At 42.2% G+C, this 17059-nt stretch overlaps 1 protein-coding gene across 2 annotated transcripts in view; it reads left to right on the top strand.

The window, feature by feature from the left end:
* Positions 1 to 9445, top strand: part of otog (otogelin) — a 49310-nt gene extending 39865 nt beyond the window's left edge. For both annotated transcript variants that reach the window (XM_028435434.1, XM_028435423.1), the window contains 5 exons: positions 97 to 216; positions 290 to 335; positions 461 to 532; positions 7528 to 7607; positions 8527 to 9445. In XM_028435434.1, the coding sequence (XP_028291235.1) occupies positions 97 to 216; positions 290 to 335; positions 461 to 532; positions 7528 to 7607; positions 8527 to 8727 (519 nt within the window). In that variant the 3' untranslated portion in view covers positions 8728 to 9445. The remainder of the gene's footprint in view (positions 1 to 96; positions 217 to 289; positions 336 to 460; positions 533 to 7527; positions 7608 to 8526) is intronic.
* The last annotated feature ends 7614 nt before the right edge of the window (positions 9446 to 17059 follow it).

Genomic DNA, 17059 nt, shown 5'->3' with positions numbered 1-17059 from the left:
GTACGTTTACTACACACTGGGTGTGTGTTTCAGCCTGTGAGTCTCTCTGATGTTGTCTTATTGTTGTGTGTGTGTGTGTGTGTGTGTGTGTTCCAGCCTGGTAGGTCCTGGGTCTCGTCCTGTATCAGATGGTTTTGTGTCGACTCTCCTTCTGGCCCCACTCTGGTCTCGTCCTCCGTCAGTTGTCCTCCCTTCAATGAGAGCGAGTGTTTGAAGGTCAGTTCTTGTTCTGTTTCTTCTGTTTCTTCTGTTTCTTCTGTTTTCACTGATGTCTGATGTGTGTTGCCAGGTTGGAGGCAGTGTTGTGGCGTTCCTGGAGGGCTGCTGTAAGACATGTGAGTGTGTGTACTAGAGATTGTGTAGTTGTGTAGCAGACCCTGGTCTCCAACATGTGTGTGTGGGCTCCAGCTGACCTTCCTGGTCCCAGTGGTTTATGGTAATGGTGTCTCCGTCCCACCAGGTGCTGGATTCTCCATGTTTCCTTTCCCAGTTAGTGCTTTGACTCCCACAGTGAACACTAACTGTCAACAAGGTACAAATACAGCTAGAGCCATTGTTAATAATCAACAATGTGCTCGCTGAACGCGTACAGACACAAACACACACACACACACACACACACACAGAGAAACCAAACAATTGTCTATCCTGTGTGAGTCCTGTTAACTAACAACAATGTGCTGTTGTTAGTCAGGCTTAGACCAGTGTGTGTGTGTATGTGTGTGTATGGAGGGTGGATCACTTCTAAACTCACACACACCAGTCTAACACACGTGTACGTGTCTAACTCTCACTAAACTTACCTAATGTCAGTAGTTAGATGTAGACACAGGTGTGTGTGACGCTATAGTGATCATGTGACCTTCACTATGTAGCACCGTCTACGTGACATGTAAACACTTAGAAAATAATATTAGGTGTGCAGGTGTGTACACACGTGTGTAAGTCAGTAAGTGTGTGTGTGTGTGTGTGTGTGTGTGTTGTATTCTGTCCAATCACAGCCATGATCTGACTCAGAGCGTAACACTACAGTCACTACCACTCTATGGACGGGTGTAGTGACACACGCTGTAACCAGACTAAATGGTGGTCTGTTATACACACACACACACACACACTTACATACCTGCACACGTGTACATGCGTAATATTTTTCCTAAGTGTTTACATGTCACGTAGACGGTCCTACATAGTGAAGGTCACATGATCACTATAGCGTCACACACCTGTGTCTACGTGTAACTGATATATTTATGTTTGTTAGGTGTACATCCAGGTGTGGTGTAGGTGTGTGTACACTTTAATGTGTGTGTACATTAAAGCGTCTGCAGACGTGTTAACATGTTAGTCACACATGCAGACGTGACTTGTGCATTGTGCCCATCTACTCATTCTAAGTCTATGGAGAATGTAGATCAGACGTGCAGGCGCAGGGTACGCGTTCGTTTGACTGGTGTACATGAAATTAGAAGCGATCCACCCCCCATAGTGTGTGTGTGTGTGTGTGTGTGTGTGTGTGTGTGTGTGTGTGTGTGTGTGTGTGTGTGTGTGTGTGTGTGTGTGTGTGTGTGTGTGAATTAGGGAAGAAGAGGCTGGAAATCATTATTTATGTCAAACTTTACATTTAAAGAATATTTAATCTGTGTTGTATATTTTATTAAACAACAGTTAGTTTTCACCAAGTGATCTGATTGGACGACAGACATTCCCTGATCTAGAGTAACAACAGCTCTGTTCAAACTTCTAATGACAGTTGTTTATGGGTTGCCTGGCAACAGCCTTGTCTTTCTTCCTGTTGTGTGGGCGGAGCCAAATAATAGCTCAAACATACTAGGGCGTACATCCACGGAGTGAAGTCACCTCAGAGTTTATGACCACGTGGACTAGGACTGGTTTCACACTAACTTACCATGTATCCACCATCATACCATCAGAGAACAGCTGAGGATTTTGGGAAATGTAGGATTTTAATGACATTACTACGCGGCTGTGCCCTCGAGTATGTTTGAGTTTTTAATGATTCAATAATAAGATTATATTGTGCTGTTAATACTGTGAACTAATACAATGTGTTAGTAGAACTATTGATAAAAGATATGAGAGATTATCTACCAGCTCCATTTGATACTGTTTCATTTATTTATTATTTTTTATTTAACCTTAGAAGAACTGGTGACTTAGTTTCTATTAATAATCTCTGCTATGATCATCTTTATTCATCCAACACGTTTAATTCACTCATTCTATGACTTTTTATCTTTATTTTTACAACATATTAATTTAGTTTTAATTTCAACCTCATTTCATGTAAATGTTTCTCACAATCATTGAACGTTCATCCGTGTGCACATTCTACACACAGTACACACTACACACTACACAGTACACAGTACACACTACACACTACACACTACACAGTAAACACTACACAGTAAACAGTAAACACTATACAGTACACAGTACACACTACACACTACACAGTACACGCTACACAGTAAACAGTACACAGTACACACTACACAGTAAACACTACACGCTACACAGTACACACTACACAGTACACAGTACACACTACACAGTAAACACTACACAGTAAACAGTAAACACTACACAGTACACGCTACACAGTACAAACTACATAGTACACAGTACACACTACACACTACACAGTAAACAGTAAACACTACACAGTACACGCTACACAGTACAAACTACATAGTACACAGTACACACTACACACTACACACTACACAGTAAACACTACACAGTAAACACTACACACTACACAGTACACAGTACACAGTACACACTACACAGTACACACTACACAGTAAACAGTACACAGTAAAGAGTACACAGTACACGCTACACAGTACACACTACATAGTACACGCTACACAGTACACACTACATAGTACACAGTACACAGTACACACTACACAGTAAACAGTACACAGTACACACTACACAGTACACACTACACACTACACAGTAAACAGTACATAGTAAACACTACACAGTAAACACTACACAGTAAACACTACACAGTAAACACTACACAGTACACACTACACAGTAAACAGTACACACTACACAGTAAACACTACACAGTAAACACTACACAGTAAACAGTACACACTACACAGTACACAGTAAACAGTACACACTACACAGTAAACACTACACAGTAAACACTACACAGTAAACAGTACACACTACACGCTACACAGTAAACACTACACAGTAAACACTACACAGTAAACAGTACACACTACACGCTACACAGTACACAGTACACACTACACAGTACACACTACACAGTAAACAGTAAACACTACACAGTAAACAGTACACAGTAAAGAGTACACAGTACACACTACACAGTACACGCTACACAGTACACACTACATAGTACACAGTACACAGTACACAGTACACACTACACAGTAAACAGTACACAGTACACACTACACAGTACACACTACACACTACACACTACATAGTACACAGTACACACTACACAGTAAACACTACACAGTAAACACTACACAGTACACAGTAAACAGTACACACTACACAGTAAACACTACACAGTAAACACTACACAGTAAACAGTACATAGTAAACACTACACAGTAAACACTACACAGTAAACACTACACAGTAAACACTACACAGTACACAGTAAACAGTACACACTACACAATAAACACTACACAGTAAACACTACACAGTAAACACTACACAGTAAACACTACACAGTAAACACTACACAGTAAACACTACACAGTAAACAGTAAACACTACACAGTACACACTACACAGTACAAACTACATAGTACACAGTACACAGTACACACTACACAGTAAACAGTACACAGTACACAGTACACACTACACAGTAAACACTACACACTACACAGTACACACTACACAGTACACACTACACAGTAAACACTACACACTACACACTACACAGTACACGCTACACACTACACAGTACACACTACACACTACACACTACATAGTACACACTACACACTACACAGTAAACACTACACAGTAAACACTACACAGTACACGCTACACACTACACACTACACAGTACACACTACACACTACACAGTACACGCTACACACTACACAGTACACGCTACACAGTACACACTACACACTACACAGTAAACACTACACAGTAAACAGTACATAGTAAACAGTAAACAGTACACACTACACAGTAAACACTACACAGTAAACAGTACACACTACACGCTACACAGTACACGCTACACAGTACACACTACACACTACACAGTACACACTACACAGTACACACTACACACTACACAATACACGCTACACACTACACAGTACACGCTACACAGTACACACTACACACTACACAGTACACACTACACAGTAAACACTACACAGTAAACACTACACAGTAAACACTACACACTACACACTACACAGTACACGCTACACACTACACAGTACACGCTACACAGTACACACTACACAGTACACACTACACAGTACACACTACACACTACACAGTACACGCTACACAGTACAAACTACATAGTACACAGTACACAGTAAACACTACACACTACACAGTACACAGTACACAGTACACAGTACACAGTACACACTACACAGTACACACTACACAGTAAACAGTAAACACTACACAGTAAACAGTACACAGTAAAGAGTACACAGTACACACTACACACTACACAGTACACGCTACACAGTACACACTACATAGTACACAGTACACACTACACAGTAAACAGTACACAGTACACACTACACAGTACACACTACACAGTAAACAGTAAACACTACACAGTAAACAGTACACAGTAAAGAGTACACAGTACACACTACACACTACACAGTACACGCTACACAGTACACACTACATAGTACACAGTACACAGTACACACTACACAGTAAACAGTACACAGGACACACTACACACTACACAGTACACACTACACACTACACAGTACACACTACACAGTACACACTACACAGTACACACTACACAGTACACACTACACACTACACAGTACACACTACACAGTACACACTACACAGTAAACAGTACACAGGACACACTACACACTACACAGTACACACTACACAGTACACACTACACAGTACACACTACACAGTACACACTACACAGTACACAGTACACAGTAAACACTACACAGTACACACTACACAGTAAACAGTACACAGTAAACAGTACACACTACACAGTACACACTACACAGTAAACAGTAAACACTACACAGTAAACAGTACACAGTAAAGAGTACACAGTACACACTACACACTACACAGTACACGCTACACAGTACACACTACATAGTACACAGTACACACTACACAGTAAACACTACACACTACACACTACACAGTACACACTACACACTACACACTACACACTACACACTACACAGTACACAGTAAACAGTACACACTACACAGTACACACTACACAGTAAACACTACACAGTACACACTACACAGTAAACAGTACACACTACACGCTACACAGTAAACACTACACAGTAAACACTACACAGTAAACAGTACACACTACACGCTACACAGTACACAGTACACAGTACACACTACACAGTAAACACTACACAGTAAACACTACACAGTAAACACTACACAGTAAACAGTACACACTACACGCTACACAGTACACAGTAAACAGTACACACTACACACTACACAGTAAACACTACACAGTAAACACTACACAGTAAACACTACACAGTAAACAGTACACACTACACGCTACACAGTAAACACTACACAGTAAACACTACACAGTACACACTACACAGTAAACAGTACACAGTAAAGAGTACACAGTACACAGTACACACTACACAGTACACGCTACACAGTACACACTACATAGTACACAGTACACAGTACACACTACACAGTAAACAGTACACAGTACACACTACACAGTACACACTACACACTACATAGTACACAGTACACACTACACAGTAAACACTACACAGTAAACACTACACAGTACACAGTAAACAGTACACACTACACAGTAAACACTACACAGTAAACAGTACACACTACACAGTAAACACTACACAGTAAACAGTACATAGTAAACACTACACAGTAAACACTACACAGTAAACACTACACAGTAAACACTACATAGTACACAGTAAACAGTACACACTACACAGTAAACACTACACAGTAAACACTACACAGTAAACAGTACACAGTAAACAGTAAACACTACACAGTACACGCTACACAGTACAAACTACATAGTACACAGTACACAGTACACACTACACAGTAAACAGTACACAGTACACAGTACACACTACACAGTAAACACTACACACTACACAGTACACACTACACAGTACACACTACACAGTAAACACTACACACTACACAGTAAACACTACACAGTAAACAGTAAACACTACACACTACACACTACACAGTACACGCTACACAGTACACGCTACACAGTACACACTACACACTACACAGTACACACTACACACTACACAGTACACGCTACACACTACACAGTACACGCTACACAGTAAACAGTAAACACTACACACTACACAGTACACACTACACAGTAAACAGTAAACACTACACAGTAAACAGTACACAGTAAAGAGTACACAGTACACACTACACACTACACAGTACACGCTACACAGTACACACTACATAGTACACAGTACACAGTACACACTACACAGTAAACAGTACACAGGACACACTACACACTACACAGTACACACTACACAGTACACACTACACAGTACACACTACACAGTACACAGTACACACTACACAGTACACACTACACAGTACACACTACACAGTACACAGTACACACTACACAGTACACACTACACAGTACACACTACACAGTAAACAGTACACAGGACACACTACACACTACACAGTACACACTACACAGTACACAGTACACACTACACAGTACACAGTACACACTACACACTACACACTACACAGTACACAGTACACAGTAAACAGTACACAGTAAACAGTACACACTACACAGTACACACTACACAGTAAACACTACACAGTACACACTACACAGTACACAGTACACACTACACAGTACACACTACACAATACACACTACACAGTACACAGTAAACAGTACACACTACACAGTACACACTACACAGTACACACTACACAGTACACATTACACAGTACACACTACACAGTACACACTACACAGTACACACTACACAGTACACACTACACACTACACACACAATCATCACTAGTTCAAGAAAAATACTTCTCATGAATTATTTTCCCACGATTTGTGACAAACGTTCAGTTTCTGAGAAAAACTTCTTCATCAGGAAAGTTTGACTCAGTGTCAGGTCAACGTGCACGTTCACACGTACGTGCACACTCCTCCTCTGTCTGAACAGGTAAAGAAGATGGAAAGTCGTGTCAGAAAGTGACCGTGAGGATGACCATCAGGAAGAACGACTGTAGGAGCAACAGACCGGTACGATGAAGATGATGATGATGATGATGATGATGATGTGATGTAAATGATGATGATGATGATGAAGGTGATGATGATGATGATGTAAATGATGATGATGATGATGATGATGGTGATGATGATGATGAAGGTGATGATGATGATGGTGATGATGATGATGAAGGTGATGATGAAGGTGATGATGATGATGATGATGAAGGTGATGATGATGATGATGATGATGAAGGTGATGAAGGTGATGATGAAGGTGATGATGATGATGATGAAGGTGATGATGATGGTGATGATGGTGATGAAGGTGATGAAGGTGATGATGAAGGTGATGATGATGATGATGAAGGTGATGATGATGGTGATGATGGTGATGAAGGTGATGATGAAGATGATGATGATGAAGGTGATGATGATGGTGATGATGGTGATGAAGGTGATGATGATGATGATGATGAAGGTGATGATGATGATGATGATGATGAAGGTGATGATGATGATTGATGGTGATGATGATGATGATGAAGGTGATGATGATGGTGATGAAGGTGATGATGATGATGATGAAGGTGATGAAGGTGATGATGAAGGTGATGATGATGGTGATGATGATGATGATGAAGGTGATGATGATGGTGATGAAGGTGATGATGATGATGATGAAGGTGATGATGAAGGTGATGATGAAGGTGATGATGATGGTGATGATGATGATGGTGATGAAGGTGATGATGATGATGATGAAGGTGATGATGATGGTGATGATGATGAAGGTGATGATGATGATGATGATGATGATGAAGGTGATGATGATGATGATGGTGATGGTGAAGATGATGATGATGATGATGATGAAGGTGATGATGATGATGGTGATGATGGTGATGATGATGATGATGATGATGATGATGATGACCACTACCAACAGGTGAACATGGTGTCATGTGATGGGAAGTGTCCGTCTGCCAGCATCTACAACTACAACATCAACAGTTATGCGCGGTTCTGTAAGTGCTGCAGGGAGGTGGAGCTAAGGCGCCGCTCAGTCCAGCTCTACTGCAGCGGTAATCAAACCTGGGTCAGCTATTCCATCCAGGAACCCAGTGACTGCTCATGCCAGTGGTCCTGAGACAGAGGAGGGACCAGGACCAATGTTTAGAACCAAACAGGAGCTACATACGGTTTGTAGCTCTACAAGTATTTCACATAGAACACGATGAAGGTTCTCCACAGAGTTCTGAAGGTTCTGGAAACCTGTCCAATCTGGCAACCCATCCTGAAGCTCATGGACTTGTTTGTTTATCCACAGATTATGGACTGGATCCAGATTATTATTATTATTACTGCTTCATGTCAGGGAGTCATAACATTATTTTTAATGATTAATCACAATAATAATCATAATAACAAAAACAATAATAATAATAATGTATTATGTATTGTTGGGCCTAATGTTGTGGCTGATCTCAGTATAAATACCTCTTGTTTAATGTGTGTTTTATGTGTTGACAAAGGAAACTTCGCCTCTCCGTTGCCCCCTTGTGTAAATATGTTTAAACTGTTGTGAGGGGCTGTATGTAGTTGTGTATATTGTGTTTTTGTTCCATTTGTGCGGTTAGAGGACTTAGTCCTGAGTGTATGAGCTTATTGTGTGGTGACGCTCTGTGTAATCTCAATAATCCGTAGCAGGATTACAGAGCACTTTATTTATTTATTAGTAATGTCAACATTAAAGTCTGTTTGTCTTCACCCATTTCATTTCATTTTGTTTGTGTTTGAGCAGATTTACATAAGGGTTACAGTCCTCCCTTCATTACATGAAACATTTCAACACATGTAAACATATGACGAGCTGATACAGATGTTTGAGTCTGTGGATGCTTTTTTGTTTCACAGTAAGAAACATCGGCTCAGAAAATATATATATATATATATAAAGTTTAACTTACTGTGTCAGATCCCTTTATCTTGTTCCTCAGGGTTCCATACTCAGACCTTTGTTCTCTTTAAACACTAACGATAAAAACACATCTTTATGCAGATGATGCTGTAATTTTCATCAAAGCAGATTATGTAAGTATCTAAAAAACACCTGCAATAACCTCTTTGGACTGTCTTTTCTTCTTCTACATCGTCTCAAAGCATTCAAAAGTGGTCGAGTTCAAATGTATTTCTAAAAGGGGAGGAGCTCATTCTGTCCAGCTGAAGTACATTAAAACCAATAGTATCTCTTTTTTTTACCTTGTCTACACATGCTGTCAAAGGTCAACACTACAAGAAGTGCAGTCTTTTTAAGACAGCAATGCATGTTTTGTTATTGCAATTAAATAAATGAATGTATTGTATTGCATAATTGTGACCAGAGGCGTTGCAACAGGGTAGGCATCACAGGCAACTGCCTTGGGGCCCGAGCTGAAGGGGCCCCCGAGGGATGACTGACAGTCAATTTCAATGACATAATCATGTGACGGCTTTGAGATGCTGCAGTGACAGAGCATCAAAAATTCCCTGTACGGGGCCCTTTCTGAGTAGTCACTGGTTAGTAGGGACCCCGACAGTTTTATCCACAGTCTAAGACATGTCAGAACATCATAGACCAGTGTATGTGTAAGAACCACTACTGTAAACCCAAGCGCTGCCCTGGACCCGAAGATGCAGCCAGGATACCAGAAAGAGGGGGGGCCAGGGAGCCCCGGGCCACCCCCCCACGGCCAAGCAGCCCCCCAGATGCCGCTAAGATCCCAAGGAGCCGAGGACCCAGTGCATCCCGCCAACGCCCCCAACCACCAACCCCACCGGCCCCCCGTGCCCGCACACCGCGGGGCCCGCCCCCAAGGCAACCACGTGACGAGACAAGCATCAAACCACACTCGAAGGGAAGAGGCACCCCTATGCTCCGTCAGGCCGACACTACCCGGAGAACCCCCAGAGACCCACTCCTCGGCACCCCCCAAACCATGCCAGCCCCACGGAGCACAGCAGCACCCCCCACTGCCCCAGGCGCAGCCGGGCACCAACCACATACCCCAGTGGTCCAAGGGGCGACCCCCACCGCACTCTGGCCAAGAGCCACAGACCGCACCCCCCCACACTCAATACGTGGAGATTCCAAGATGGCTGCTGTCTGCCTGCTCTGCTGGAGCTGTTCCTTATTACTGTTTTTTTTTTTTTATTTGTGTACTAGGATGTCACTGCGTTGCTGGTTTATGATCGTCAGGCACTTATGGACTTAAATTGTTCACGCGAGGTACGTTTTTAATCACAACTTTGAGGACCGAGCATCCAGACTTCTTTCTCACAGGCCTCGGTTCCTGCTTACCTGCTACGCACACCTATCCTGTGGAGGAAGCGTGCCAAAAGACGGGGCAGACGCGGTGGTTTCTTGATTAGGAACAAGGCGTTTTGGAGGTCCAATCCCGGGACTGCTCCTGGTTTCAAGGAAGCTCACGGACGATGGTGGATCCAGCCTGTGGCTCCCGTGCATCTGAACGCTGGCGTGCGTTGTCTACCGCTGGCACCGCTGCACTGACGCCGTTCCCGGCACCCCGATGTGAACCACGGATGCCAACGGCCGCTTGCTGCAGCTCTCCACAGGTTAATGAGGAAGTGACTACACCTGTGCTTTCAGAATGCTAGATCGCTAGCTAACAAAGCTCATCTCCTGAGGGACCTCTTTATCTCCCGTGAGCTGGATCTGATGGGCCACTCAGAGACCTGGCAGTGGGAGGATGAGTTTGTTCATCTGAATGAGTTGTGCCCTCTGGACTGCTACGTGTTTGGGACTCCTATGGTCACACGTCGTCGTGGCGGTTTGGCACTCGTGTACTGGAATTCTTTCTCCGGCAGACTGATAGACACAAACACTTTCAACTCCTTAGAGCTCCAGACGTGTAAGGTTAGAAACGAACTCTCTTTACTGTGTTTCAATTTACCGACCGCCTGGTCCTGCTCGTTTATTTCTAGATGAATAAACTGAGTTCATGTCATCTATTTTTAAACTGGAGAGTCTATTAATTATTGGTGATTTTAATCTCCATGTTGATAACTCTTCCTGTCCTATGGCAGCAGCGTTCGTGTCACTTATGGATTCTTTTGCACTTTGTACAACATGTGTCGGTCCAACGCACACTAAAGGTCATACTATAGATTTCTTTTTTCTTTTGGTTTAAAAATTGACCAACTAAGTATTGACGATTTACAAATAAGCGACTACCACTGTATTTTATTCAATCTGTCATTTACACTGGCGCGGACTACTTCCACTGTGAAAAAACAGAGACACATTCTAAATAAAGCTGCAATATGGGTTTTCTGCTTTGTTTGATCTAACTACCTTTTCTAGTTGTGTTGATGTTGACTTGTTTATGTCAAACTTTACTAATCATTGTCTGAGTGTTTTGGACACAGTAGCACCAGCTAAAAACACTCTAGGCCCTCATAAAAAACCATGTCTGTGGATAAATGAAGCTATTTCTAGCTTCAGGAAAAGTTGCTGAAAGGTGAAGCATTTGTGGAAAGCCACAAAATTAGAAGTACATAGACTTCATCTTAAAGACATGATAATGGAGCTAAATGAAAAAATAAAACACGTCTGCTCAGCCTATTTCTCAGATCTTGTTTGACAAAATAAAAAAAACCCCAAAGTCTTGTTTGAAACTATTGAAAACCTTGTTGCACTCCCACAGCCCCATGTGCCTGTACACACACAGGATGACTGCAATGTTTTATTGAAATCTTTGTAAACAAAGTACAAGACATTAGGGCTAGTATCACTCCTCCTTTGGTTAGCTTGTGCACTACAGTAGCCTCTGTGAGCTCATGGTCCTCCTTCACTCCTGTCAGCCTACAGGATGTTCAGGATTTAGTAGGAACGATGAAACCCTCATCGAGCTCTGTAGACATTGTTCCTACTTCACTGCTCTTAAGTGTTTTTGATGTTGTTGGCTCTTGGGTGGTAAAATTGATGAATCTCTCACTTCTATCTAAATTTTTTAAACATGTGATAATAAACCCCATTCTTAAAAAACCCAATCTTGATCTGGGGGAGCCTATAAACTACTGACCCATATCTAAGCTTCTCTTCATGTCTAAAATCATGGAGAAAATGGTTGCTAAGCAGCTAACCTCATACATGGAACAGCATGATTTTTATGATAAATATCAATCTGGTTTTAGATCAATCCACTGAAACTGATCTTCTGACAGTTTCTAGTGACGTGATGATGTCACTGACTCTGGTCGTTACACAGTTTTAGTTTGACTTGATCTGATGCTGCCTTTGATACAGTAGATCATAGTATACTGGTTGATCCACTTACATCTGAGATGGTTTTCTGGTGCTGTTCTCCAATGGTTTACCTCTTATATTAATAGAAGAACCTTTAATGTTACTATTAATGATGTAATGTCTAATATGTCCAACCTGTCATGTGGAGTAGCCCAGGGCTCTGTTCTGGTTCCTGTTTAGTTTTATTGTATCTGATGCCTCTTGGTCGGTTGATCCATGGTTTTAAAAATGTGTCTAATCATTTTAATGCTGATGATATCCAGTTGTACTGCTCCTTTAATGACTCAGCGTTTCACTTCTTATCTAAATTCCTGGAATGTGTATCTGCTATCGAAAACTGGTTGACATCAAATTATCTGCCGATAAATTCTGGCAAAACAGAAACTCTGATCATCTCTCCTGATAAAAAGATCCCTTTGATCAAGAACTCCCTTTGTGATCTGGGCTCATCTGTTAAAACCAGTCTCAGAAACCTTGGGGTTATTTTTGATAAATCAATGTCTTTGGAGGGTCACTGTCATCAACTGACTAAAAACTGTTTTTATCACCTGAGAAATATCTCTAAAGTGAGGAATCTGTTGTCCTAATCAGTCTGAAAATAATCATACATGTGTTCATTTCATCACATATTGATTACTGTAATTCTGTTCTAACAAGTTGACACTAAAGAGACTTCAGATTGTTCAGAACGCTGCTGCCAGACTTTTAACTGGTGCTCCCAGAACATCCCACATCACCCACATTCTTTCTGGTCTTCAATGGCTTCCAGTTCATTTTCGTATTGAGTTTAAAATCCTAGTCCTGAGTTTCCGTGCGATGCATGGTCAGACCCCTCAGTATGTCACTGACTTGTTGTACCCCTACACTTCAGGACGCCCCCGTCGGTCATCAGGCCAGGGTCTCCTCATGATCCCAAAAACTCATTTTAAAACCCAGGGTGACCTGGTGTTCCAGGAGGTAACACCAAGATTCTGGAATAACCTACACCAGTCCCTCTGTGATCATGTCTGTGTGGAATCTTTTATAAAACATCTAAAGATCACACTTTTCACAAAGGCTTTTGGTTAGTATGGTTTTAATTTATTAACTTTTTATGATGTTCCTACTGTTGTTTTAAATTGTCTTGTGTTTTATTATTTTTTTGTGATGTTGCTGCTGTTTTAGTTTCATTTTTGCCTGTACAGCACTTTGTGAAAAGTGCTATAGAAAAAAAATTGACTTCAGAATCAGAATCAGAATCAGAATCAGAATCAGCTTTATTGACCAGGTACAGTTTAGAACAATACGAGGAATTTGACTTGGTAGTTGCAGTGAAAGGAGACACATCAACACACCGGAGCAGCCATTTGCGGCGCCCACATATTTAGGTGAAAAAAGGGATCAATAACAGGAGGAGAGGAGGGGTGAGGGGGAAAAAAACTGCCAGTTTGAAACTGATTTCCCTAAACAGAGAAAACAGTGTGAAACCAGGAAAAAAAAACCGCCTCTGCAAACATAAATGTAAGCATGACACAGTCAAACAACTCGAGACAAGGCATGTAGGAAGGGTTGGGTGGGAGGTTGGCTGGGGGAGGGGGTCAGGTGGGAAGAACAACAGGAGTCCAGCCGTTTGGGGACATGGGCGTGCTGCCAGTCGGCGCTGCAACCACGCCTCCATGCAGCTGCGGTTGGGAGGTGGGGAAAGATGGCCAACGAGGCATTTGAAGTTGAAGACCTGTAGCTGCGTTACTGACAACCAGATGACGTGTGGAAAAGTTCAGCATCAACAGTTCCAGGAGGAATGTAGGGAAGGAGCGGGGGGAGGGAGTGGGGGTAAGAGCCGCCGTCTGCAGAAACTTCCTGGTGATAAGAGTTGAGACAACCTTGGCTTTAGCCTTGGCTGGCTGGGGAGCCGAAAGGGAGATAAACAATGTGATTTGATACAGGCTATGTTAATTTCAATAGCCTTCTGTCCTGGGTCTCTCTGCTGTAATCCAATGAGTGGCCTAGTTTCCACTTCCAAGCCGGGTCTCGAACTTCTCCCAGTTGTTATCCATAACGCGTAGACGATCCAAAAGCAGCTCTTGCTTGCTTTTGATATCGATCAACACATGAGTCTGAGTGTTCAGAGCCCTGCTACATCCTTCAGAAATCACTGGCAGCTTTTCCAAAACAGTCGCCAGCGTAGTACGGACTTTTCCATAGATTAGGAAGCCACCAGCTCCGATCAGCAGCATGCCTACTATCATTATTCCAATCATGTAGATGTCCTCCACGTCTTCCACGGAAAGGATGGACAGACACACAACTCGCCACTTGTTCCAAGGGTCAAGTGTGTATCCAGCCGCAAACGTCCCGCTTGGACATGCGGGGTCACCACCCCTGGTTCTTTGCGTCGAAAAAATCTGATCGATAGCACTGAGACCAACTAATTAATTCCATTATTCCGGTTTTGGATGAGTTGCAGAGAGAGGCTCTTGTTAGTTTCACAAGACCTGACAAAGCAGCAGCAGGGAGAGATAAGACGGAAGGGAGGGAGAAACAGAGAATGCGACTGACCTCGTCGAGAGGTCACACCCCAGCATAACTCTAGGGGAGGCCCCAGCGTGGGTGAGGCCCCACGCTGGGCCACCCCACACGACGCCACACACCGGCCCACGTGGTCCTCCAAGGTTCAGAGGTGCCCACCGCACTAGTGACATCTCCGGCGAATTTGCGCCCCAGGGAACAAAGTCAAAGTGCCCAGACAGCCGGCGGGGCAACCCACAGCAACACCCAGCAACCGAGGACGGAAGCGCCGAACCCGAGCAGTAGCCACCCTCAGAGCCACCCCCACCCCAGACCCCCCCGGCCTAGATCCACGAACCCCACCCTCCCAGGCCAATCTGGGTGGGACCAGCCTCCTCCCTCTCTGTGGGCGTGGCCTGATGGTCACAGGCAGCATGGATGATGACATCATACAAAGGAGGAGGAGGAAAGTTCATCACATTCCCATGGATTTCTAAAACAGTTTTATAACGGTTCTATAGGTTCCTGAAGTTCTGTAGGTTCTTTAGGTTTTATAGGTTCTGTTGGTTCTGTTGGTTCTGTAGGTTCTGTTGGTTCTGTAGGTTCTATACATATCAAGACATTCCTGGTACAATTGCTCTCATAGTGAACTGACACAAAGCACCATCACATTTTCAATATTTGTATTCTCTTAACTCTTTAAATTCTATAAACAGCATCAGTTGGATTTTTGTAATAAAAAATATAAGCAGCTTCAAGGTTAATTAAATAATCAAAAAGTGCAAGAAATAAATAACCTGAAAAACATGATTCCTGGTTTCATCACATAACAGTTACAGCCCCTTCTGTCTTTTTGTGCAAAACAATTTAAAAAAACAACATAAACAGCTTCAGGTTTAACTTAAAAACACCTGTTGGCTTTTTGTGCGACATTTTAGAAAAACATAACTAGCTTTAGCTTTAATTTTTTAAAAGGGCACAGTCACATCACTTCCTATGCAAGAAATAATAAAAAACAACTGAAAAACATAACCAGCTTCCGGTTTAAATAACAGTGAAAGCACCAGTTTGCTTTTTGTAGCGATACTGAAACTAGGAAACATAGCAGAAACAGAGTAAATTCTGCCCCATATTACTACTGTATGTACAGGCTATAATATCACCAAGTTTATCATTGCACCAGTTGTTATAGATACTATCTTTACCAGGGAGCAACTATTTATTCTTGGTTATGGTTTTCTGGAGTTTTAATGTGCTATATTTACCAGCGACTCGTTCCTATTGCTCTGAAACCCACGGAAACCAGTTGTATTTATTTTTAATCATTATTATTTAAAAGGTTACCTCATTCAGATGTAGCCTACGTATATGTTCGTAACATGAACTATGCACAATAGTATAATATGTATAAACGTATAAATATGCAGTAGGAACTAATCACGTGTAAATAAAGCCCTATTAAACTGTATAAAACATGAACCAGGAATAAATAATATCTCCCTGGTAAAGTTAGTATCAATAACAACTGATACAATGATAAACTGGTGATATTACAGCCTGAGCAGCAGCACAGGGACGTATTTACTGTCTCTGAAATGTTTCCGGAACCTGTAGGTTCCTTTAGGTTCTGTAGGTTATGAATCTTCTTATATGTTCCTGTAGGTTCTATTGGTTCCTGTAGATGTGT

This window comes from Gouania willdenowi, chromosome 3 (genome assembly GCF_900634775.1).
Source record: "Gouania willdenowi chromosome 3, fGouWil2.1, whole genome shotgun sequence".
Lineage (NCBI taxonomy): Eukaryota > Metazoa > Chordata > Actinopteri > Blenniiformes > Gobiesocidae > Gouania > Gouania willdenowi.
This window is presented reverse-complemented; position numbering and strand designations above follow the sequence as displayed.